Source organism: Schistocerca cancellata, chromosome 5 (assembly GCF_023864275.1).
Source record: "Schistocerca cancellata isolate TAMUIC-IGC-003103 chromosome 5, iqSchCanc2.1, whole genome shotgun sequence".
NCBI classification, from domain to species: Eukaryota; Metazoa; Arthropoda; class Insecta; order Orthoptera; family Acrididae; genus Schistocerca; species Schistocerca cancellata.
In genome coordinates this window covers 153,541,130-153,565,135 of record NC_064630.1, presented here as the reverse complement: position 1 = coordinate 153,565,135, position 24,006 = coordinate 153,541,130, and the positions used below count along the sequence as shown (strand labels likewise).

Sequence of the window (24,006 nt, the reverse complement as noted above, 5' to 3'; positions counted from 1 at the left end):
ATACAATCAAGCGTAACTCATGTGCACATAACTGCCAACTCGACCAGTTTGGGCCAGTGTGTCATCTTTATGGTAAGTAGCAATCCATCTTTTCCTACTTTGTAATAAGTGGAGCATTATTTTACACACTTTCATTCCCTGTTGACTTACAGAATTACACAAACAATGTCTCTAAAGTAAATAAAATATTTATTCAGCTGAAGACATCAGTAAAAATGTTATATAAAGAAGACAGTCGTACATCTTCCAGAGGTCTCTCTATCTTCTTCTTCTTCTTCTTCTTATAAATACACTCTAAGAATAAGGCAACATCAGCTTGGTGAATCACTATTACAGTGGCAACTAACATTGCACCCACTAATGAACAACAAAATACTGATTTATTAGGTTAAATTGTTCAGACTGCGTGCATCAATAAGATATGTTAATTTACAACTACAATCCTAAGGAAATTATAAAATTAATCACAAACTAAAAAGTTCTAATTAGCTGGTTATGATCATGTTTCTAAAAGAATATTAAAATTTGTACTGATTTGATAAGATTATCATTAATTCATTTTTGTAGTCTATCAGTGACTCAGGACATACCATGCATCTGCAGAGTCTCTACACATTGGCGAGGTTCACCTTGTGGGGCGCGTATGATTGGCAGAACGTTCAAGTCTCATCTGCACATGTTCCGTGGACCTGTAGGGTGGGGGTAGTAGTGTTGCACGTGCACTGCAGCTGTTAGTTGTGTTATTGTCCATTTCTTTTGTAAGCTGAGTGTAGCGAGAATGCTTACTCTGCAGAGAGAGTGTTTTTAGTGGAAGAGGTTTTCCATGCAGGAGGAAACTTCATGGAGTGCAGGAGACAGCAATTATAATGAATTTTCCCTAATTCACAAACTACAGGCAATAGGTACAGTTCATGGCACACCACAATTTCAACAGAACAGAAGCTTGACGACATTTTGGACATCATGTTGCAGAGTCCAACAAAATCAGTTAGGAGATTATTGCAACAGGCTAAAGTTTCTTGTATGACAGCATGTAAGGTCTATAACCGCAGAACTAGGAATGTATCCGTATAAAATCAATGCTGTGGAACAATTACATTGTATAGACCATGTGAAATGAGTATAATATAGTGAATGGTTTCATTGATTAGCTAACTGACATGGGGTTGGAGTGATTCTTGACGTTTTCCAGGTGTACTGAATGTTCAATGAGGTTTCAGGATTGCAGCCGGATCATGTTAACTTCTTGCCACAATATTTTTGCTGGTAACCGTCCAGACATCTTCAGGTGAGTGCCTGTCACTGGAGACCGCAAGCTCCCAATGTCAGCTTTATGGCAAAAATTGGCACGGAAATCCATACGCATTGGCGGCCGTCACAGGAGCGTCCTCTATTGAAATCTGCACCCTCTGCAAATACTGTTCTATCTGTTGTACGCAGGCGTATGCATAAAGGTGAAAACTACATGTCCACCCTCTGTCGGAATGCTTTCATTGCTAAAAACCAGATGTCAGATGTTACCAGGCGTGTCATTATGATTAAACTGTCTTCTCACAGGAGAAATTAGAGAGATCACCAGGTCCCAAGCCCTGTCCAGTTGAAAACTGCCATCACAATTTACAAGATTTTGTGCTAGATGTATTTCCACAGATTCTTCAATTACTGAATCCCAAAAAATTCTTGCTGGGGCCAAGATTTTCATAGCAGAAAAATCCGTAGTGTGTCCTGTGGTACAATGCTCAGCTACGGCCAACTTAGTGGGCTGCAAAAGAGGAGTGTGGCGTTCATGTTCAATGCATCTTTCGTGTACTGCGCGTGTCTTCACAGATGTAAGCTTTGCCACACTGGCAAGGAATTTTGTAGATCTGTCTTCCGCAGACCCAGATCAACTTTTATCAAACCGAGAACGGCACCAATCTCCACCAGTGGCCAGAAGATTACTTTAACTTGACGTTTCCTTAGGATCCTGCCTACTTTAGATGAAAGGTTGCTGACATATGGAAGGAATGCCCAGAACTTGAACAGCACCTTATCTTCTTGATGTTGTGGATGGTCAAATTTCTTCCTTCTTAGCACTGTGCTAATCTGCCCAGTATTTGCAGAGGGCGCGGATTTTGATAGAGGATGCTCCTGTGGCAAGCCGCCGATGTGCATTTGTTTCCGCACCAGTTTTTACTATAAAGCTAACGCCGGGAACTTACAGTCTCCATCGACGGACACTCACATGAAGATGGCTGGATAACTGTCAGCCAAAATATTGTGACAAGAAGACAACATGATCGGGCCGCAATACCAGAACCTCATCGAACATGGAGCTGGTGTTCTAGATCAAAACTTTCTCACTGACGAGGCTTGGTTTCACCTATTTGGCTACATTAATTCCCAAAATTCACAAATTTGATCATCAGAAAATCCAACCACCTTACTACAAACACCATTTCAGGCAGAGAAATCAGATGGCTCTGAGCACTATGGGACTTAACTTCTGAGGTCATCAGTCAGAGAAATCAGGGTATGAGTTGCTGTAATGTGAGTGCGAATTATTGGGCCAATCTTTTTCGATACTACCATCACTTTTGATGTCTATTGTTCCCAAATAATTTATCTATTTATTGCCCTGCTGAATGAAAACGAGATAAATCATTCATTTTTCCAACATGACAACACCACTGGTCATATGGTGCACCAATCTCTACGACTGTTAGATGAAATCTTTGGAGATAGAGTAATTACAAAAAGGTCTCTGGTCCCTGCACTCACTGGATCTTTCTCCAGTCGACTGTTTCCTTTGGATTTCAGCTAAAACACTCGTGTATCACAATAAACCAAAAACAATAGATGAACTGAAGACAGCAATAATTCATTACCTGCATTCAGTTACATTTGGAACACTGGTAAAGGTGTCCACAATGTAAACATGTTGAGCTATGCCTTTGAGAAAGAGGAAAACATATCCAGCACCTACTGTGATATTGGCGAGTACAATGTATTTAATTGTAATTAATTGATTTCATTGTTTCAATAGTAATAATATTGAATCCCATCTCCTAATGTAACTGCAGCCCCTAGTACAACATGAACATGCTGCCAACCTTACGTGTCCTGCAAGGCAAGACACACGAAACTTGTCACTGTGGAGAGACTTTGGAGATGCACTGTATTTGCTGACAGACTTAGATTTATTATCATAGCACCAATCCATAAAACTGGAGATAAGCAAGCCACCTCTAAATACATGCCTATTGGAGAATGTGGGCTATCATAAAGTACTAATTCATTTATCTGAGCAGAACTTGTCAACTGCCTCTGAATTTGTCTTTCGTAAAGGATTCATCACAGTGAAATCAGTAAAAGAGCTCACAAATAAAGTGTTGGCAGAGCTAAACAATAACAGTTACCCTGCTGATGTATTTTGTGACTTTGCCAAAGCCTCTGGCTGGGTTGGACATAAAATTCTACTTAGCAAACTAAAGTTTCAGGATGTTAAAGGTGTCTCTCCTGCATAGATGAAATCATTATCTTCATAACAGAAAGAACAAGGTCTCATTGACAGACTGTGTCACAGTCATGGATACAACTTCAGAATGGCGAAACATAACATGTGATGTCTCATATGGATCATTACTGGGCCCACACTTGTTTCTAAGTTACATAACTGACCTTCCAATGACTGTCAACACTTTGATTGTCAATCTCATCAATTGATGGGGCATGAGAATTTCAGTAGATTCAGATCACATAATTTGAAGGGGTACAATTCCTCCCACTTTTAAATAAATAATAATGTACACTGGTGATCCCAGTTGGATTTCCTCATGTTGCAACGGACATGTAGTTTCTAAAACATCCACAAAAATGGCTATAATTCTAAGTGATGGCCAGCAGTCAAAGTATTAATATGTGGTTATAAGATTGTAATGTTTGCTGATAGGACAAATATACCAATCAAGGGTCCAAACAGCCTTACCAAGAGACATGTCAGATGATAGTTGAACATGCCTACGACTGGTCTGCAGCTCACAATGTAAGTCTCACTTCAAATACACAAAAATGACCTGCAGGACAGACATTAATGGTCAAATACTAAATAAAATGTCCTGAGTAAACTGTTTGTCAACACTTCCTGGCTGTTGAAGGGCATAAGACACACAAAATGCCTCCTGCTGACGAAAATGGTCAGGGAGAAACTTAGATAGAAAATACAGCTACGAATGACCAGCAAGCCAGTATTAGATCAAATTCATGCTTTCAAACACCGAACAGGCCTCAGGAACAATGAATATAATGCAAGACAACTTAGCTATTTCCAAGGACTAAGATTTGGTACAATGAACATATAGACACTAACTGGGAGGGTGGAGGAAGCGGTGGACTTAATAGGAGGGGAATGGATATTCTATGATTGTTAGAAACTACATGGGAGGGAAAGGAAGTAGGGTTTGGATGAGTGGATATACACTGTGCTGTTCTGATAAAGGGAAAATGAAGAACTTGAGTGGCATTAGTTATTATGGAAGTGGTTCAGGGAGGTGGTGAAAGGAACAAGTAACAGAATGATGAAGGTCAGAACGAACATGAAAGAGGAGGATATGGAAATTCTGCAAGTATATGCACTGCAAGTTGGATGTTCTGATAAAGAGTAGGGCTCTGAAGAGGGAATGCAGACACAATTAACTGGACACAAGACCATGATAATGAGAGATCAAAATTTACTGCAGGCAAGGAAAGACAGTGCTATGAGGAACTGTTGGAAGTGGAAGGGTGAGAAAGGAGAAACGAAGGAGGACAAAAATTGTGAAGATTTTTGTAAAAGGAAGCAGTCAGCAACACCTGACCTGAGAAGAAGTTAAGTCATAAGCTATTGTTGAGTAAATCTGTGGTAGGCTACATAATCTGTGGCCAGGGCACAAAGATAACAGTCACATATGTATAGGCAATACCTACTGAAGCCCTATATCATGCATGGAAAATCTTTCGTGAACTGTGTTCTTCATTCACACCCATTCTGAGACTGGTGGGCCACCTTGTCAACTGACAGGACTGAAGCACTCCTAGCGCATAAAGCCAAAACTATAGCATTTGTGGCATTAAATGGTTATGGGTCAATGAATAGATATGAATGGCATCCATTTCCCAACATGCTGCACCAATAAACTATGCCTCATAATACACATTATTCAGAGTACATTTCTTTTATGTTCATACCATCTTCAGACATTTACATTCATTTATGCACCATGAACATTGTTTGTTCACTTATGACTTTTACAGTAGCTGTCTTAAAAAGTTTTGTTGCAATACACTGTGACTCCATTGGTAAGGAAATAATATTCCTGCGACATAAATAAATGTTAACATCTGAAATGGAATGCCAGGCATCTTGAGATGTTCTCATGGAAAAATGAACACTGATAAAGCGGCTACTTCATTGCATATTACCTTCAATTTCAACAAAAGGAATTTTATAATATGTCCACAATGGAGAACAAGAATTAGTTACTAATGTAAAACAAAAAGAATAGTAAAGCAAAATATGGCAATGAGATAGGCAATATCAGTTGACAAGCAAGTAGGAGTAACTTTGCTTTTTTTGGTCACAGGTCATAGGTACATGTGTGTGTGTTAATATCCACAAATACTATTAACATGTGTTTTTAGATGTTTGTCCAAAAATACTTTTTATGACTGATCGAACAGGCATGGGATGTTTCTGTAACACTAAATAAACTAGGTGATCAATTATTTGTTCATTTTAAAAAGTTTGTAAGTCTAAATCACTTTTATGTAGCATATATTAGCTGCAATTTACAGAAGTAAAACTGGAAAAATGTGAACAACACTGTGGTGAATTGTCAAACAGATAATACTTGTCCTCACATGATCTATATGTATTGGTAATACAGAGGATATTTTGGTCAACATCAGTACTGTTTGTCAGTATTTCTGTTATTGACAATATAACAATATATGCCCCAAGATCATCATTATATTGATGTATTGAAAATACTATTGAACATGTGAGGGGCCCTTAACTTCCATGTGCATTTCTACCATTGCAAACGATAGACGCAAATAGTATTTTATTAGCACTATATGAAATGTCTGAAACTGCTTGAACCCGTGACAGCAGAGCTCACTAAAACTTCCAGCGACTGTATGGCCACCAAGAAAGCAGTACTCATGTACCAAGCATTAGTGTAAATATCTGAAAATTAATCCCAGGCTGAGTACAATGGGAGCACCTCACTCTCTCTCCCAGAAATTTCTTCTGTAAGATGGATTTAAACCAATTGTGAGCTGGAATTGGCCCACAGGCCGCTGGTTGCCCACCTATGCCCTAGACAGTGATCACAGACTTTTAGTACTGACAACTACAGTGATTAAAGAGGAAAAGGGAACAAGAAATATTGACAGAAAGATATGAGTGTAGAAGTTGAAAGAAGAGAAATGTAAAGAAGCATTTCAGAAAATTGTGATGACCAACATACCAAGTAATGACATGAAGTTAATAGAGGAGGAATGAGGAAGATTCAAAACTATGCTGATGGAAGCAGCAGAAAGACTATGTGGGAGAATCAGTGGTAAGAAAAGGTGGAAAGAAACACCATTGTGGAATAACGAAGAAGAAAAAGATGTCTAAGAATGTCATAGCAGGGCAGAAGAAGAACTGGGTGGAAGAGTGGTCAATAATGATGGAAGAGGACAGTGATTAGGCTGACCAACAATGAAGGAAAGGAAGCTACATTACATTACATTAATACTTGTTCCATAGATCATGAATATGACATTTTGTAATGATGTGGAACGTGTCAGCTTAATATAAGTATTCTTTACACAATATAGTTTTTTTCCTACTTCATATTTAAAAATTCATCCTTTTTTTACTATTACTACTTCATATCTAAAAATTCATCCTTTTTTTACTATTACTACTTCATATCTAAAAATTCATCAACTGAGTGAAAGGAGTTATCATTCAGAAATTCTTTTAATTTGTTTTTAAGTGCTGGTTGCCTATCTGTCAGAGTTTTAATGCTATTTGGTAGATGACCAAAGATTTTTGTGGCCGCATAATTCACCCCTTTCTGTGCCAAAGTCAGATTTAACCCAGATTAGTGAAGATCATCCTTTCTGTTAATTTTGTAGCAATGCATTTTGCTATTATTTTTGAATTGGGATTGGTTATTAATAACAAATTTCATAAGTGGACATATTCATTGCAAAGGTGCTATGAATATCCCAAATTTCTTAAACAAATGGTCGAAAGGTGAGGGTGATCTTGTGTGGGCTCCAGCTATTATTCTGATTATAAGATTTTGTGCAATGAATACCTTTTCTCTTAATGATGAATTTCCCCAAAAGATGATGCTATATGAAAGCAGTGAATGAAAGTAAGCACAGTAAGCTAATTTACTGATAAGTTTATCACCAAAATTTGCAGTAACCCTGATAGCATAAGTAGCTGAACCTTAGATCATCAATGCGTTTCTTCCAATTCGACTTCTCATCAATGCACACACCCAGAATTTTGGATTATTCTGCCTTAACAATAGACTTCCATTCAAAGCCAATATTTGTCAATGATGTTATGCCATTTACTGTACAGAACTGTATATACAGTGTTTAGTGAGAGTCCATTTGCAGAGAACCACTTAATTTTCTGAAAGACATTCTTTACAATTTCCTCTGCTAATTCTTGTTTGTTAGGAGTGATTCCTATAATTGCACCATCAGCAAAAGCAACTAGCATTGCATCTTCATGAGTATAGAGTGGCAAGTCATTAATAAATATTAAGAACAATAAGGGATCCAAGACTGCATGCTGTGGGACACCGTTCTTGATGCCTCCCAGGTTAAAAGACTGCTGATTTTTGCAGACTATCAATACTGTTAATTTCAACCTTCTGCATTCTTCCAGGTAAACTTGAATTAAATGATTTGTGCATTGTCCCACTAATACCACAATACTTAAGCTTATGTAGAAGAATTGTGTGATTCACACCGTTGAAAGCCTTTGAGAGATCACGAAAAAACCCCAATGCTTGATGTTCTGTTATTCAGAGCATTTAATATTTGATCAGTGAAAACATATATAGCATTTTCTGTTGAAAAGCTTTTCTGAAAATCAAACTGACACTTTGTTAGTATTTCATTTTTACAAATATGTCAAGCTACTCTTGAATAAATTACTTTTTCAAAAATTTTGGATAAAGCTGTCAGAAGTGAGACTGAGTGGTAATTGTTAGTGTCACGCCTATCTCCTCTTTATGCAATAGTTTAACAATAGCATATTTCAGTCTGTCCAGAAAAATGCCCTGTTTCAGTGAGCTGCTACATATGTAGCTGAGAATTCTACTTATCTGCTGGGAATAAGCTTTTAGTACTCTGTTGGAAATGCCATCAATCCACGTGAGCTTTTATTTTTGAGTGAATTTATTATGTTGCCAATTTCAGTACGAGAGGTGGGTTGAATTTCATTTTATCAAACTGTTTAGGAATTGCCTCTTCCAAGTAAATCCTTGCTCTTTCTAATGAACTGCTGGATCCTATTTTCTCTACAACATTTAAAAAAATGAGTATTAAAAATATTTTCTACTTCTGACTTTTTGTCAACAAATTTTTCATTGATTTTGGTAGAAATACAGTATTCCTGTGCTCTCAGTTGCCCTGTTTCCCTTTTAACAATACTCCAAATTGTTTTAATTTTATTATCAGAGGTGCTAATCTCAGACATAATGAACATACTTGAACTTTTTAATAACTTTTCTTAATACAGTGGAGTAGTACTTATAATGTTTGACTGTTTCTGGATCATTACTCCTTCTAGTTATAAGATACATATTCCTTTTCTGCTTACAAAATTTTTTTACCCCTCCCGTAAAGCCATGACTTTTAAGATGGTTTCTTACAATTATGTTTCACTGTTTTCTTAGGGAAACTGTTTTCAAATATACTCACAAAGCTATCATGTAACACGTTAAATTTTAAATTAGCATCAGGTTCCCTGTACACCTCATCACAGTCTAACTGCTGCAAGCTTTCCCTAAAACTTGCAACTGTTAACTTGTAAACTGAATGCACAATTTTGGAGGACTGTTTTGCATTACTGTATGGGGCTATGTCATATACTGTAAATAGCTGTTAATCTTGATCAGAAAGACCATTCTTAACAGGAAAAGTTTTTATTTGATTCATTTTATCTTGATCTATATAAACATTATTTATCAGTTTGCTGCTTTCTTGTACTACCCAATTAGGAAAATCGATAACTGATCTCAAATTCAAATAATCAAGTAATACTTCAAGGCCATGCTTTCTATCAGACTCTTTCAGAAAATCTACACTGAAATTCCTTAAAACAATAATTTTCTTCCCTCTGACTGATGGATAGCACAACAGAGAATCCAAGTTTCTCAAAAATAGTTGAAAATTTTCCAACGGCGAAGTACACACAGTCACAATTATGAATGTATTATTATTTAGTGTAAAGGTCACAGGCACATATTTCTATATGTTGCCCTACACAAAATTTTTAGTTTCTACATTTTTCACACTGTGATAAGTTTTAACATATGTGGCAAATCCTTCTCTCTACATAGTGTCTCTATTTATATGTGCTGAAACCATATATCCACCTATATTTACCTTTGTCATATCTGTGACTATATGATGTTCAGGCAGGCTTATACATGTATTCCACCCTCAGTTTCTAAATCTTATAAACAAACAAAAAGCTCATCTGCTTTGTTTTTTAATTCCCCAATATTCTGATGCAACATACTAACATTATTTTTCACTGTACTTTTATGAGAATCTTGTGATGTTTTAATATCTCTAGTACCTGCCTGTCTTGAGTTTCTAATTAAGCTAAATATCATTCAATATTGAATCACTGGACATTGATCTTAGCCTAAAAAAGAGGTACTATCATGATTTCCAGTGTTGAGTTGTAGTAGTTTAAAATACGTTAAAATCAGCCAGTCTTTATGGTAGACACCCGCGCGCAATGGCTCAGGACCCAAAGTGTTAAAGATTTTGCTATCATTCCAGCCAATTTACCCTTTCCCTTCATACTGAGATGCAGGTCATGCCTTGTGAAGTCCCACCTAGCAATAGCATCAACAGGAACCAAACTGATGCCTGACAAAGTAGCAGCCTGAAGCAGCTTATCTAACTCCATACTGACATTCCTGACAGAGCTGTTCAATTGGGGTCAATTGCACCACATGAAAGGAGGAACCAAGCCAACATTTGATGCTATTTTTACCAGAACACACTCAATATTGTAGCCCTGATCTCTATCAATGCCGTTTCCTGCTTTACCTATTATCATAACATGATTCTGTTTTGTGTAGCCCTTGCACAATGATCCTACATACACTGGCCTTGAAAAAACTTGTGATCTGGTATCCATCACCAAATTTTTCCTGCAAGATCTGGCCCATATCTCTTCTGTGGCTATTACCTAACAACAGAACTTTCCTCCTAATTTTCACTTTTTTTGAAGTAGTTGATTTCCTTGTAAAAGTCTGTTGATTACTAACTACACTTTCATCTACCTGAGCCTCTTCTTTAGTTAACTGAGGTAGCAAGCCAAATCTATTGTTTGTGCCAATGACGAAACTGTCAGATACTGTTCTCTTTCTGACCCCTATTCCTTGTGACCATTTCCTGCTTGTCATCACCCTTCTCCCCCCTTATCCTCACTGTTTACTCCCTGGCACTAACCAGTTCAGCCTTATGGGCTCTAATCTTCCCTTCCTGTTGAGCTATTTTCCTATCCCTTGAACATTCTTTGCAATACCATGGAAGGGGCTCATTTACTTCCCGAATTCCCATGCCACAACATTACCCCAAATGTAACCATCTGTCACAACAGCTGAACAGAACCCCAGAACTAACTTTCCTATGGCAGCTCAGACACTTCCCATTCATGGAAAATCCAGGCACTCATGTGTGTGAGTTGCATTTTGTGTGTGTGTTTTGTCTTTTTTGTTGGCGGCCTTGCTGGCGTTTTTGTTATGCCTATCTGCGACTCAGCATCTCTGCTATATGATGAGTATACTCATCATATAGCAGAGATGCTGAGTAGCAACTTTCCTTTTCATAATATTGTTACTTCCCACTCATAGTTGTTTACAATCTTTTCACAAAATTTATTTGGCAATAACAGTATTATTCTATCATCTACAGATCACAAGACTCACTGAAGTTATGTGGAACACAAATATATGTGTATATTATTAATATAGTAATGTGATGCACTTAAATTAATATTCAAACTTAAAACTTGTATACACAAAAAATTAGGCCTAATATAGCATATGAGCAATATGGAATTTTGGACAGAAATATAAGATTCAACTTAAAATCTTTAATTCCCCAAGTAGATATTAATGAAACATGTGAACTCAAGGAGAAATGGAAGGGATATTCTGAAGATTTACTAAATTTCAATGGAAATATCGAAGAGGAAAATGAAAAGTATGGGGATGTAGAAGATCTTGAGATGTGCCCAACCTGGACAGAGGTAGAGAAAGTGATGAAAACCATGAAAGGAGAAGGAACTCAGAGTGCAGTGACTCTATTAGGCCATGAAACAGAATGGAAAAAAAGAATGACACCTGAACAATGGAAAAAGGCAATCATAATGCCAATTTTTAGAAAAGATTGCCAGATTCATAGAGGAGTTATTTTGTCATGCTGGGAGATAGTAGGAGGGCAACTGACAGAGGAACAATTTGGGTTTAGAATGGGAAAACTGACAGTCAATATAGTTTTTAGTATCAGGGAGCTCAAAGAGAGACTCTATACATCTGGTAGGTACTTAGTAATGGTGTTCCTGGATTTTAAGAAAGCTTATGACAGTCTGAAATGAAGTAGGGTTTGGAAAACCATCCAGAGAAGGGAAACTGAAAGGTTAACTATGAGAAAAATAAAGGAAATGTGTCATGGAAGTGTGAGTTATGTAAAAGTGGGAGGAGAGGAGTGAAGACAGACTGATTAGAACAGAAAAGTAGGCTGAAGCAAGGGTGTCCACTTCCCCTCTGCTTTTTGCACCATTAGGATGAGGTAACGGCAACAGGAGTGGCAGTACGAACATGGAAGAAATGGTGTTTACAGATGATTTAATGGTGTGAAGAAATGGAGATGGAGAGGTGCAAGAAAGGCTAAATGTATGGGAGGAAGTGGTGAGAGAGTATGAATTGAAATTTAAAACACGTAAGTGCAAAGTGGTGGTTACAATGATGAATAACATGAGAGTAGCGATTAATTATTAGAGAGCAAGTACTAAAGAAAGTGGAGAGTTTCAAGTACCTGAGGAACATATAGAAGACAGAGGGATGAATGATAAAAGGAAGCCAAGCCCATGGATTCCTGCAAATTGTTAAGAAGCAGTCTGGTCTATGGGATGGATGTACCAAACAAGCATATTATGCTCCAATATTCAACTTATGCATCATTAACATGGGCAATGCTGCATTCCACATGCTGGTGTTGCACTGTGGAAAGGAGATCGAGCAAAGATTAAGGGGAAGTGGTCTAATTCATGCCCGGAGGTGTCAGTCACACTGCAGTATCTGTACTAAAATTTATTTATTGTGCTAAACGTAAAGAGTTATAAGTATCTTCAGAGTTGCAGTCTGTGGCCAGGCTAAGAGCGCATGCTGCAAAAAATGTGCTGAAGCCTCATCAGCAAGCCATCAATGTCACTCTCACAGGTCAGTGCCACAGCTATATGCTGTAGTGACTAAAGCAGTGGGGCGAGAAAGATGCTGTCCACCCAAATTCTCTGCAATGACCCAGTGCGGCTACTGCCTCAGTGCTGTCAGAGATGGTCCATTGAGCACTCAGATTGAGACTGCCAACTGTGGTTCAGGATTTCAGTTGTCACGAAGACTAGGCCCTGGTCATCCACCATGAATCAATCAAAATAGTCAAAGACGTTCATGAGTCAGCCAGAAGGCTGCACAGACATTCAACACCTGGTTGATGTGAAGATGCCAAAGATGGCAGTTTGCAGATCATCTGTGATGACCATAGTGTAGGAGAGCTGGCCACACCCTAATCTTCTTATCCATGATGACCCAGTAGGCAGCAATAGCAGACCATGGCTGCAGTATGCACAAGATTGGTTGCATCTCAGTGTTGAAGCCAGAAAGCATGTAGCGATCTGGCCGTCAATCAGTCTGGCATGATGTCACTGAATCCCAACAGACTGCCAGTCTCTTTGGTTCTAGTGATCCAGACAGAATGGCAGCTTGACAAAACATGTTCTTGAACACCAAAAGCCCCATTATTTAAAGGGCCAAGCGCACACCTATGATGTGGTGGCTCTGGGTGTATGAGCACATCCGTCCTGATGTATTGGACCCAGCAGTGCTGCTTGCGTCACTGTGGTAATTCAATAATTATTCTAGGTTGCGAAGCTCGATTCTTTCTGCCTACATTTGATATGCTAATACTGTTTAGATGATAGAAATAACAAAATGGTATGGACGTCTTAAAAGAATGGAGGCAGGCAGGATTCAATGACAGGCTCATGAAACGACATTGGAAGGCTTGAGATCTAGAGGAAAATTGAGTTAACGAATGTGTAAAGAGAGGAGAGGACTGGGACAGAGTGCAGAGACAAGAAAAGGCGGAGAGGCCTATGTACCAAGCAAGGAAACCGCAGATGACAATGATGAGTAGTCACACATTAAGAATCACTAACAACTTTAAAAAAATATGCAATTTGTAATGGATATTTTATTGTCACACAGTAAAAATAATGATGTCAAGACTTTTGTGAATTACAGCTGGGATATTAAATTGTGTCTTCAACTTCATTCATGTGGTCTTCACTGGTACATGGCTTTCACGGATGTGTAAATACGCATAAAAAGTGAAACACAAACTGTAAATGTGATGCAGTGGTGAATATTATTGCAACACATCTTTAAAACCACTGTTTCAGATAATGTCACATGGGACATGGATGTGCATATTGTTCAGACAAATGACAAAGAAATGAGCCATGTGGAACAGACCATGTAAAAATCAAGCAGGAAAGTTTCTATAATGTTCTTGTATTTAGTAATGGCACGGGAAGTTAGTCAGGATGGTTTCTTCAGCAGGCTGGCCTCCTGTCCTAGCCTCATAAAAACACACACTGAGGTAACAAAAGTCATGGTACAGCAATATGCACATACACAGATGGCAGTGGAATCATACACACAAGGTATAAATGGGCAGTGCTTTGGTGGAGTTGGCATTTGCCCTCGGGTGATTTATGTGGAAAGGTTTCGGACATGGTTATGGCTACACAATGGCAATTAACAAGACTGAACACAGAACGGCAGTTGGAGCTAGATACATGGCACTTTCCATTTCAGAAATCACTAGGGGATTCAGTATTCCTAGATCTACTGTGCCAAGAGTGTGCTAAGAATACCAAATTTCAGGCATTACTTCTCACCACGGACAATGCAGGGGCCAATGGCCTTCATTTAACGACTGAGAGCAGCAGCATTTGCATAGAGTTGTCGGTGTTAACAGACAAGCAACATTGGATGAAATAATCACAGAAAACAATGTGTGACATATGATGAACATATCCAACGGAACAGTGCAGCAAAATTTGTCATTAATGGACTATGGTAGCAGATGACTGACACAAGTGCCTTTACTAACAGCACAACATCACCTGCGGCGCCCCTCCTAGGCTTGTGACCATATTGGTTGGACCTTAGATGACTGGAAAACTATGACCTGGTCAGATGAGCCCTGATTTCAGTTGGTACGAGCTAATGGTAGGGTTTGAGTGTGGTGCAGACCTCATGAAGATATGGATCCAACTTAACAAGGCACCACACAAGCCGGTGATGGCTCTATAATGGTGTGGGGCATGTTTACATGGAATAAACTGGGTTCTCTGGTCCAACTGAGCTGATCATTGACTGGAAATGCTTACGTTTGGCTACTTGGAGGCCAATTTCAGCCATTCATGGATTTCATGTTCCCAAACAATGATGGAATTTTTATGGACGTGTTTGTCACTGGGCCACAATTGCAATTGGTTTGGAGAACATTCTAGACAATTCAAGTGAATGATCCGACCACCTAGATCACCCAACAAGAACCCCACTGAACATTTATGGGACATAACTGAGATGTTAGTTCGTGGACAAAATCCTGCACCAGCAACGCTTTCACAATTATGGTCTTTAGAAGCAGTGTAGCTCAGTATTTCTGCTGGGGACTTCCAATGACTTCTTGAGTCCATGCTAAGTTGAGATGCTGCACTATACCAGGCAAAAGGAGATCCAACACAATATTAGGAGGTATCGCATCAATTCTGTCACCTAAGTGTATATTCTATGGGTATGTACATTTCAGCTATTTATTTTCACTGTATTATGATGACAAATAAATAAATAAGAGAGAGAGAAACAAAACTGTGTGAACATCTAGTGGTTACTTCTTTCCATCTGTTGTAGAATCAAATTCAAGATGACATTCTCTTATATAGCTTTCATGGGTCCAGATTTCATAACAAAATAACTGACATGCTAATATCAAAGTTTATTTTCTGTGATGGAAGCTAAGATGCAGTTAAGGAATTAAAAAATGATTTCTGAGTGATTAGTAGTGTTATCCCCTTCTATATTCTTACTTATATGTACATCACAGTCACTTACTACTATAACTGTATTAATGGCTGCAGCCTGATTGATCCAAAGGGTTAACATTGCAGTCTGTGATGTTTTCTTGGCTTTAATCATAGAAGTTACATTTTCTGCTGTGGCAAATCCACTTTTATATACAATACTGTAACAAATTTCATAGATGTCTTCATCACGTTCAGTGAGTGACAGTCGAACATGTGCTTCTGCCTGGATTCCACCCACATCAGATCATCACTTGCAACAACTTACAAAGATGTTTATGTTAACAATTGAAATATTGTGCAAGAAATGAACTGTCAATCCTCCTGGACATATGGATGTATACCATGCAGTGTTTGAACTATTATTACAAACAGTCAAGGAATGTCACTATTTCATGTCTGTGAACTGTTATTGAACACAGAAGACATTAAGTCTTAGAATAAAGTGGATCTTTAGCAAAAATTACCTGGTAAGATAATATTCCCTCCTTGATCCACATACGTGCCTTGGCCAAACTAGACAAATCTTATATTTAAGATATTTTCTGATTCATGCTCAAATGCCTCTCTTTTTAGACACTTGTGTGATATTGCACCAGATAACTGAACCTTTCAATTATGTCTTTTACTTAGTGGCTCCCACATGTACGAAGCCACTAGGATAAGAATGATGCTCATAACACAGCTTAAATATGCTACATGTGTCAGTCTTTTTATTGTGCCTATCTGCTGTTCAGAATCTCCACTGGGTGATGAGTAGCAACTTTGATTTTCACAATATTGCTATATGTTTTCCACTATTTACACAAGTAACTTCAAAGAGACTTTCCAACTTTACTGAGATTTCAAACAAATTTGTGTTCAGAAAATGAGACCTGGAATTATGCACATCATCAGGTATAAAAGAGACAGCATGGCGATTTCACTAAGGCTGACACTTCTCACTCTTGGGATCAAATATTACTCTCTTTAAAAATTTCTCAAGTCTCAAGAAAAGCTTGACATTTTGTGAGAAGTCCTTCTTTGAAGTAAAATAAAAATAAAATTTTAATTCCAAGCATCTGACATTTCATTTTATTTTACTAAACCAAAATTTTTGAAATTTTGTGTTTCAGTATGACATAACAGGAAGAGAAAATGATGTGTGAAATGGTTACTCATAAGGTATCAAGGCCAAAAACAAATAATAAAAAGGCATAAATTTTCTCATACAATATGATCTGGCAGCTTCGCCCAATAACCTTTAAGGAATCAAAAATTTGTATCTAATCACTTGCAGCCAGCTTACCTCCAGTGGGAACGGATCTGTGTAAATCTTGACACTCCTGTTTGAGCAGTAAGTACATCAATATGCACATTGATGTAGGGTTCATCTTTCTCCAGTCTGTGTAATCTTGCTATAGCAGCTCCACCGGGGTAGTTAGTACCAGCAATACATAAGAGGAACAATGAGAATGCAGCATTCAGTAACAGATGAGAGGCTACGCCCAGTGCCATGACTGAGTGGAAAGCTGACTTTGCCCTGTTTTCCCATCTGTAACAGAGGGAATGTTATTTCAAAATGAAGTAGTAATTTTTTAAAAATAATCTATGCACATTCTTTAATGAATGATGATGATGACAACTATGCTGCAAGAAAATAGCTTTTTTCTTTGTTTTCTGTAGACAACACATCAGTTTCTTTTAGAGCCCTCAGGGGACCGTAGTTTTAAAAGTACATACATTTATTACATCTTCACAAAAGTGCCATAAGACATCTCATAGAGAATAAATGTAAATCTATAGTAAAATAAAATGGAATGTTCAGCAAAGCAAGACAATATCTTTGAGAAAATGAATAAATCTTATGACTGTAGCAGCTAACACGAAAGGCCGTGGATGCGGGCCAGACCAGACCGACCAGATGCAGTTTCATGAGTGGCTATCTGCTGATGTGGAAACTACTGGCTCCAAAGCATCAGGACGATTATCATATGCTACAAACCAAGCAGAGGCACCAGAGCACTAATGCAGCAGAAAGGCAGAGCCCTGCAGGAGGATGACCCAGCTGCTCAACATCTAAGCCACGGTTTGTTGTGGCTTATGTTAAAGAAACCGATGCTGTAGCAAACCAAGGATGGGACAAGTTTGTATAAATACTCATCATTTCCAGTCAGGAAATTGCAGTTTGGCAACCACCATCCTGAGTTAAACACCTGAGACAGTCTACAAGTCTACATGGGTCAGTAAGCAACAAGTCACCATCTCCAGACTCTGCTGCTGGCTGTGGCCCTGCTGTGTACACTAAGCCCATTTCACCAACTTAGCGCTCACCAACCATTGAGCCATCTGTCGGCCTACTTCAGTTGCTGGTGGCCTCCACCCTGGAGGTTGCAATTTGATGTCAGGGCTGTGCAGCCACTCAGATGTCATTGCTTGTGAGGACAAACTCCTCACTGCCTGCAGCTGCTCGTTGGGTAGGCATCGCTTCTGCTGCTGCTGCTGCTGCTACAGGTCATCTCATCCACACTGGATGCACAGTGTTGTTATGTTTTGTGCCTATTCAGTGTGATTTAATGGATGGGGTTTCCTGTCAGAGTGTGAGAAACAGGGTGTTTCCGACAGAAAAATTATTAAATCTTTGATAAATCAAACAGTGCAGTTAAAAACAGATAACTCAGAAATGTATAAGCAGTAAGTTGCAATGAGAGAACATAGGGCCTCATCTAGTTTGATCACTCCTTCATCAGATTCAGCTGCAGCTAGTTTGGTTACCCTTTTCCAGACAAACAAATGGAGGATGTGCTGTCCTTTATAAATGACTTACAAGCAAACTTACCCAGGAATACACTTTGATTTTGATTTGTTTTGAATAAGTTGCGTGCAGAGGAAAAGACACACACATTTTTTTATACTTGCCCATACAGCCATTAAGGATGTGAACCAACCTCTTGGGATAAAAAACTGAGTTTAATATTTCTGAATGAATACCATTGAAACAGTAACAGTATTTAAAAAAAAAAAAAAACTTCAAATAAAAGGTCTATGGTTTTAATGGATGTCACAACAGTGAACCTAAATTTGTCGAAATGTCATCTTTTTAAATCCCCTCCCTCCCGCTGCTGCTGCCCCTGCTGCCCATTTTGTTTTTAATTTCACATTTGACTGAGAGCAAAACATATAGCATTGTTAACAACAAATTCAGCCATACATGATGAATTGCTATTCCAAAGATGCATTTGTCATAAACAAGCTAGAAATAAAACAATGGAAAATCCAGGATGGAATATAACAATATCAGAGAAGGAAAGTTGCTACTCACTATATAGCAGAGATGCTGAGTTGCGATAGGCACAATAAAAGATTCACACACTCATAGCTTTAGGCCATTAAGGCCTTTGTCAGCAGTAGACACACACACACACACACACACACACACACACACACACACACACACACACACACACACAAGCACGCACTCACGCAAACGCAACTTGCACACATGTCTGCAGTCTCTGAGAGATGAAACTAGAACTAGAGTGTAGTTTCAGCTCTCTGAGACTGCAGACATGTGTGCAAGTTGCATTTGCATGAGTGTGTGTGTGTGCATGTGCATGTGTGTATGTGTGTCTACTGTTGACAAAGGCCTTAATGGCCGAAAGCTATGAGTGTGTGAATCACTTTATTGTGCCTATCGTGACTCAGCATCTCCGCTATATGGTGAGTAGCAACTTTCCTTCTCTGGTATTGTTACAAGCTAGAAATATCTCTATACATAACTGTAAGCGCGCCCACTGTGTATCTGCTTCAGTGCCATTGTCATGTCGTGGTGTTTAATAAGTCCTTTGCAGATAAATATATTTTAAATGTGTATTATACATATCTTGCTCTATATGTACATTTTCTTTTAATTTTATGAAATATAAAATACCTTGTGTAATATTTGTTTTCTTTTTACATTTGGTGTAGTTTGTTTGTTTCCAAGTTGCAACTTTTTCAAGATGTAATTATGTTACATTTAAAATTGTTTGTACATTATTGTAAATCTGTCTGTGTCAAAAAAATGATGAATGCACTTTGATGTTGCAGAAAAAATTTGAAATCTTGTAAGAGGGATTGAATTTTTAGAACATTATTTCTTAACTGCAAGTTTACATCATAATTATAATTACGTCTTAAAAATGTGAAGGTGGATCAAGAAAAACAGTAGACTGTGTGTCCAACACCCAGTGTGACAGGACGCGAACTAGGCATTCCAACACAGTTTCCCTCAAAACATTTGTCTATGCTTTGCTGCCCATGTGCTTGTGTAAGATTAGCCTTCCCACTTCTCTCATGAAATTGTAGTTGTCTGATGTGCTTGATGTGCAAAATCAAAGTGCATTCAGAAATTTTTTGACCCAATCAATTCTGCACTTCTTCATTATTGTACAGACTTACAATAATGTTACAACAATAATGTGTCAAAATTTTAAAAAATAAGTTAATTATATATGAAAAGTTTAAAAAAAGAAAAAACCACCATATGTAAAAAGAAAATGCACATATAACACAAGATATTTTATATTTCAAAAAATTAAAAGGAAATGTATGTATAGAACAATATACATTTAGAATATATTTATCTAGGAAAGATTAAACAACACAACATGACAACTGGCACTGAAGCGAACACATATCAAAATGGGCTTTCAGAGCCAAAGGCCCACTCGTGTACCCTTGGTGACTGCTTTACACCTCGCCTGGGCCTGTCAACACTGACACTGGACTGTTGATGACTGGAAACATGTTGCCTGTTTGGACAAGTCTCATTTCAAATTGTATTGAGTGGATGGACATGTACAGTTATTGAGACAACCTCATGAATCCATGGACCCTGCATGTTATCAGCGGACTGTTCAAGCTGGTGGAGGCTCTGTAATGGTATGGGTTGTGTGCAGTTAGAGTGATATGGGACCCCTGACATGTCTAAATATGACTGACAGGTGAGACGTACATAAGCATCCTGTCTGGTCACCTGCAACCATTCATGTCCATTGTGCATTCGGACAGACTTGGGCAATTTCAGCAGGACAATGTGACACACCACACCTCCAGAATTGCTACAGAGTGGCTCCAGGAACACTCTTCTGAGTTTAAACACTTCTGATGGCTATCAAACTCCCCAGAAATGAACATTAATGAGCATATCTGGGATGTTGAGAAGAGATCTCCACCAGCTTGCATTCTTATGGATTCATGGACAGCCCTGCAGGATTCACGATTTCAATTACCTCCAGCACCACTTCAGACATTAGTTGAGTCCATACCACATTGTGTTGCAGCACTTCTGCACGCTCGTGGGGGTCCTACACCACATTAGGCAGGTGTACCAGTTTCTTTGGCCCTTCAGTGGGTAACTGTTATTATTTCAGTGGTACTCATTTACAAATATTAATCTCAGTTTTTTGAGGGGCTGTTTCACCCTTAATGGCCATATGAGCAAGTATAAAAAATGTGTGCGTACTATTTTGCTTTACACTGCAACATATTCAAAGCTGATAATAACTGAAATGTATTCCTTGGGTACGTTTACTTGTTAATTGCAGATGCAAGGGTGTGGTTTTGGATAGAGGATGAACAACTATCACAAATGATTAAGTTGCACATTACAGGTGAACCAAAACTGTTTGTTATATATCATGAAGGGTTGAGAAATGCACTTACCTTCGAGGTATAATGGAAAGACCTCTGCAACACTATAAGAAACAGAACAGCATAACGTTCTTTTAGGGAGCAGTTGAGTGGGGTGTCACAGAGGCAGAATGAGACAGCGGAAAGTTTTGTCAACAGAATTGGGAAAATCACTGCAACTACATACAAACTAACACAGAATGACAAACCAAACAAAATTATTCTCTAGGAGGTGGAGCATAGCCCATTGGACACTTTCCTAAGGGGGCTGCCATCTGATATGTCAAGGTGTGTATGAGCACGAACCCCAAAGGATACAGCTGCTAGAATAGTTACAGAGCTAGACGAGATAGATACTACAACAAGAGTAGAAATTAAACAGAGTTTCTCTATGGACATAAAGTGTTCCAGATGTGAATGTTCAAGACACATCTCGAGACAGTGTCGCCAAACATAATGCGAGAAATGGGCACCAACAACAGGATTTAGGAACAAAAGGAAGAACAGGTTGGGGCAGAATAAAAACCATTAAAAACCAACTGGAACTTCAAAGTCCACTGGATGATGTTCCCAGTAAATTTCAATGCTGCAAAAATGTATACAGAGGAAGAGTGTTGGTAGTGGATGTTGTGAATGGTAGGAAGCATAGACTTTTATTGGACACAGTAATGCAAGGGTCATAGGCAAGTCTGGACCTCTTGTGTGAGAGGCAGTTGAAAGTTCCAGTTACAGGTGATGTAGAGTCACAGAGGGTCAGCATGGTTGCGTTTCAGGTTCACACTGAACAGTTCTGGTTGCATGTGGAAGTGTTGCCTCATGCAGGTGAAGGGTATATCACAATCCTGGGGTTACATTTTCTGATTAGTTATCAGGCTAAATTGATATTCAATGACACACAGTGGAACTTGGGGCCAAATTGTTCCAGATAGGAGAATCGTTCACCAGAGGTTTACAGCCACAAGGTTTGTCGGTCATTGACAAAGCAATTAAACTGCAGGCTAATCACTAATAATCAGTTAGCTTGATAAACTGTTGTGAGGCACCAGGAAATTGCTTTGGGTGAGTGTGGGAGCGGAACTACCTATTAACATGTTGTATATAGCAGAGCCACTAAGGGAGAATGAGGTGTTGGATGCAATGTGATCTTTTCATGTAGGAGTGGCATATGCATACAGGAAATGGATGGTGAGAGAGTGGTTCCCTTCAGTGTAGATAATTTTGGCATTGAAGTAAATTTGGCTGAAGAATTGTTAGTCACCAATTTTGACATTCTGAATGAAGATGACCTAGATAGAACAAATGTGGATTGTAGCCTTCAGCAAGCTGCCAGATCAGCTGCATTATGCACAAAAGTAGAGCATTTGAAGTGGACGGAGACATCAGCTATGGACAAGGCATTGTCAGAATTTGAGGACCTGTTTAATCCATAACCTGCTGTTGGCAACACCTGTAACACAGTAAAAGATTCCAACTGGAAATAAAGTACCAGTGAGCTGAAAACCATATAGGATAGCGCATCAATTACAACAGATTATGGAAGAATTCATCCACCGACAACTGAATGTGGCATAATAGAGGAAAGTACTAGTCCCTGGGTAGCACATGTCATCGTCATTGTTCCTAATAAGTCATCAGATGGTATTGATCCCATTACGACTATCGCTACTTAAATAGTAGAGCAGTAATGGAAGCATATCCCTATGCTTAACATTACAGAAAACCTGGATAACTTAGGGCAGTGTCAGAACTTTTCTACATTGGATCCAAAGAGTGGTTACCACCAATTGGAAGTGGTGCCAGTTGACTGACCAAAAACTGAATTTACAGCACCTTGGGGCCATCGCCAATATTGGCGAATGTCACTTGGTTTAAAAAAAATGCACCAACCATGTTTCAAAGATTGCTGGACAGAGTGCTAAGGGCTTTAAAGCTGTGGCAATGCAAAGTGTATCTTGACAATGTCACTGTTTTCAAAGGTATGGAGGAAGATGTACAGCAGGTAAAGAAAGTTTTTAGGAGACTGTGATCCATGCACCTCACTTTGTGTATTGAGAAGTGTTATTTTGCACTGGAGGAAGTAAATTACTTGGGTCATGTGTTTAGTTGGGAAGAGTGAAGAGAGATCTTGGGCTGATATACATAGTGAGGGATTTTCTGACAGCCCAGATGAGTAAGGTGTCACAGTCTTTTGTGAGATTGGCAAATTACTGTTGAAAATTTGTGAAGGGATTAGTGGATATTGCACAATCACTTCTGCAACTGTTAAAATAGAGAATGAAATTCCAGTGGGCAGTGAACTGTCAAGTGGTATTTGAAAAATTAAAAGAGGCATTAACAACCAGTCATTTTATACAGCATGCAGGGTCTAGATGGAGTAAAGAATTCCTTTGGATTATAATCTCTGGGGGCTCCTAAAACAATTGGCCTATGCAGCAGACCACCTGGATGCAGAAACTCTTCATCAACATGTCACAGAAGCCTGCAAAATCAACTGAAACTGTCATGGAGTATGTGAAAAGGTGCAAGAGAGAATGATTCAACACGTGAATGAGTCTTTAGAAGCAAGAGAAGGGCATTTCGAGCACTTATTATGAGTTTGGGTGTTAATGAGATCCAATCACCTAAACTGTTAACTTTCATTAATAGCTCAAAAGTGAATGAAGTCTGCACAAGTATTACTGAAACACCCTGTACAGCAGGCT

The 24,006-nt window shown here is 38.6% G+C and overlaps 1 protein-coding gene across 2 annotated transcripts in view; it reads right to left on the bottom strand.

Annotated features, from left to right (window-relative positions):
- LOC126189024 (probable Dol-P-Man:Man(7)GlcNAc(2)-PP-Dol alpha-1,6-mannosyltransferase) overlaps positions 1-24,006 on the bottom strand; it is a 156,790-nt gene that overhangs the window by 3,854 nt on the left and 128,930 nt on the right. For both annotated transcript variants that reach the window (XM_049930848.1, XM_049930847.1), the window contains exon 8: positions 16,941-17,186. In XM_049930848.1, coding sequence (XP_049786805.1) covers positions 16,941-17,186 — 246 coding nt within the window. The remainder of the gene's footprint in view (positions 1-16,940; positions 17,187-24,006) is intronic.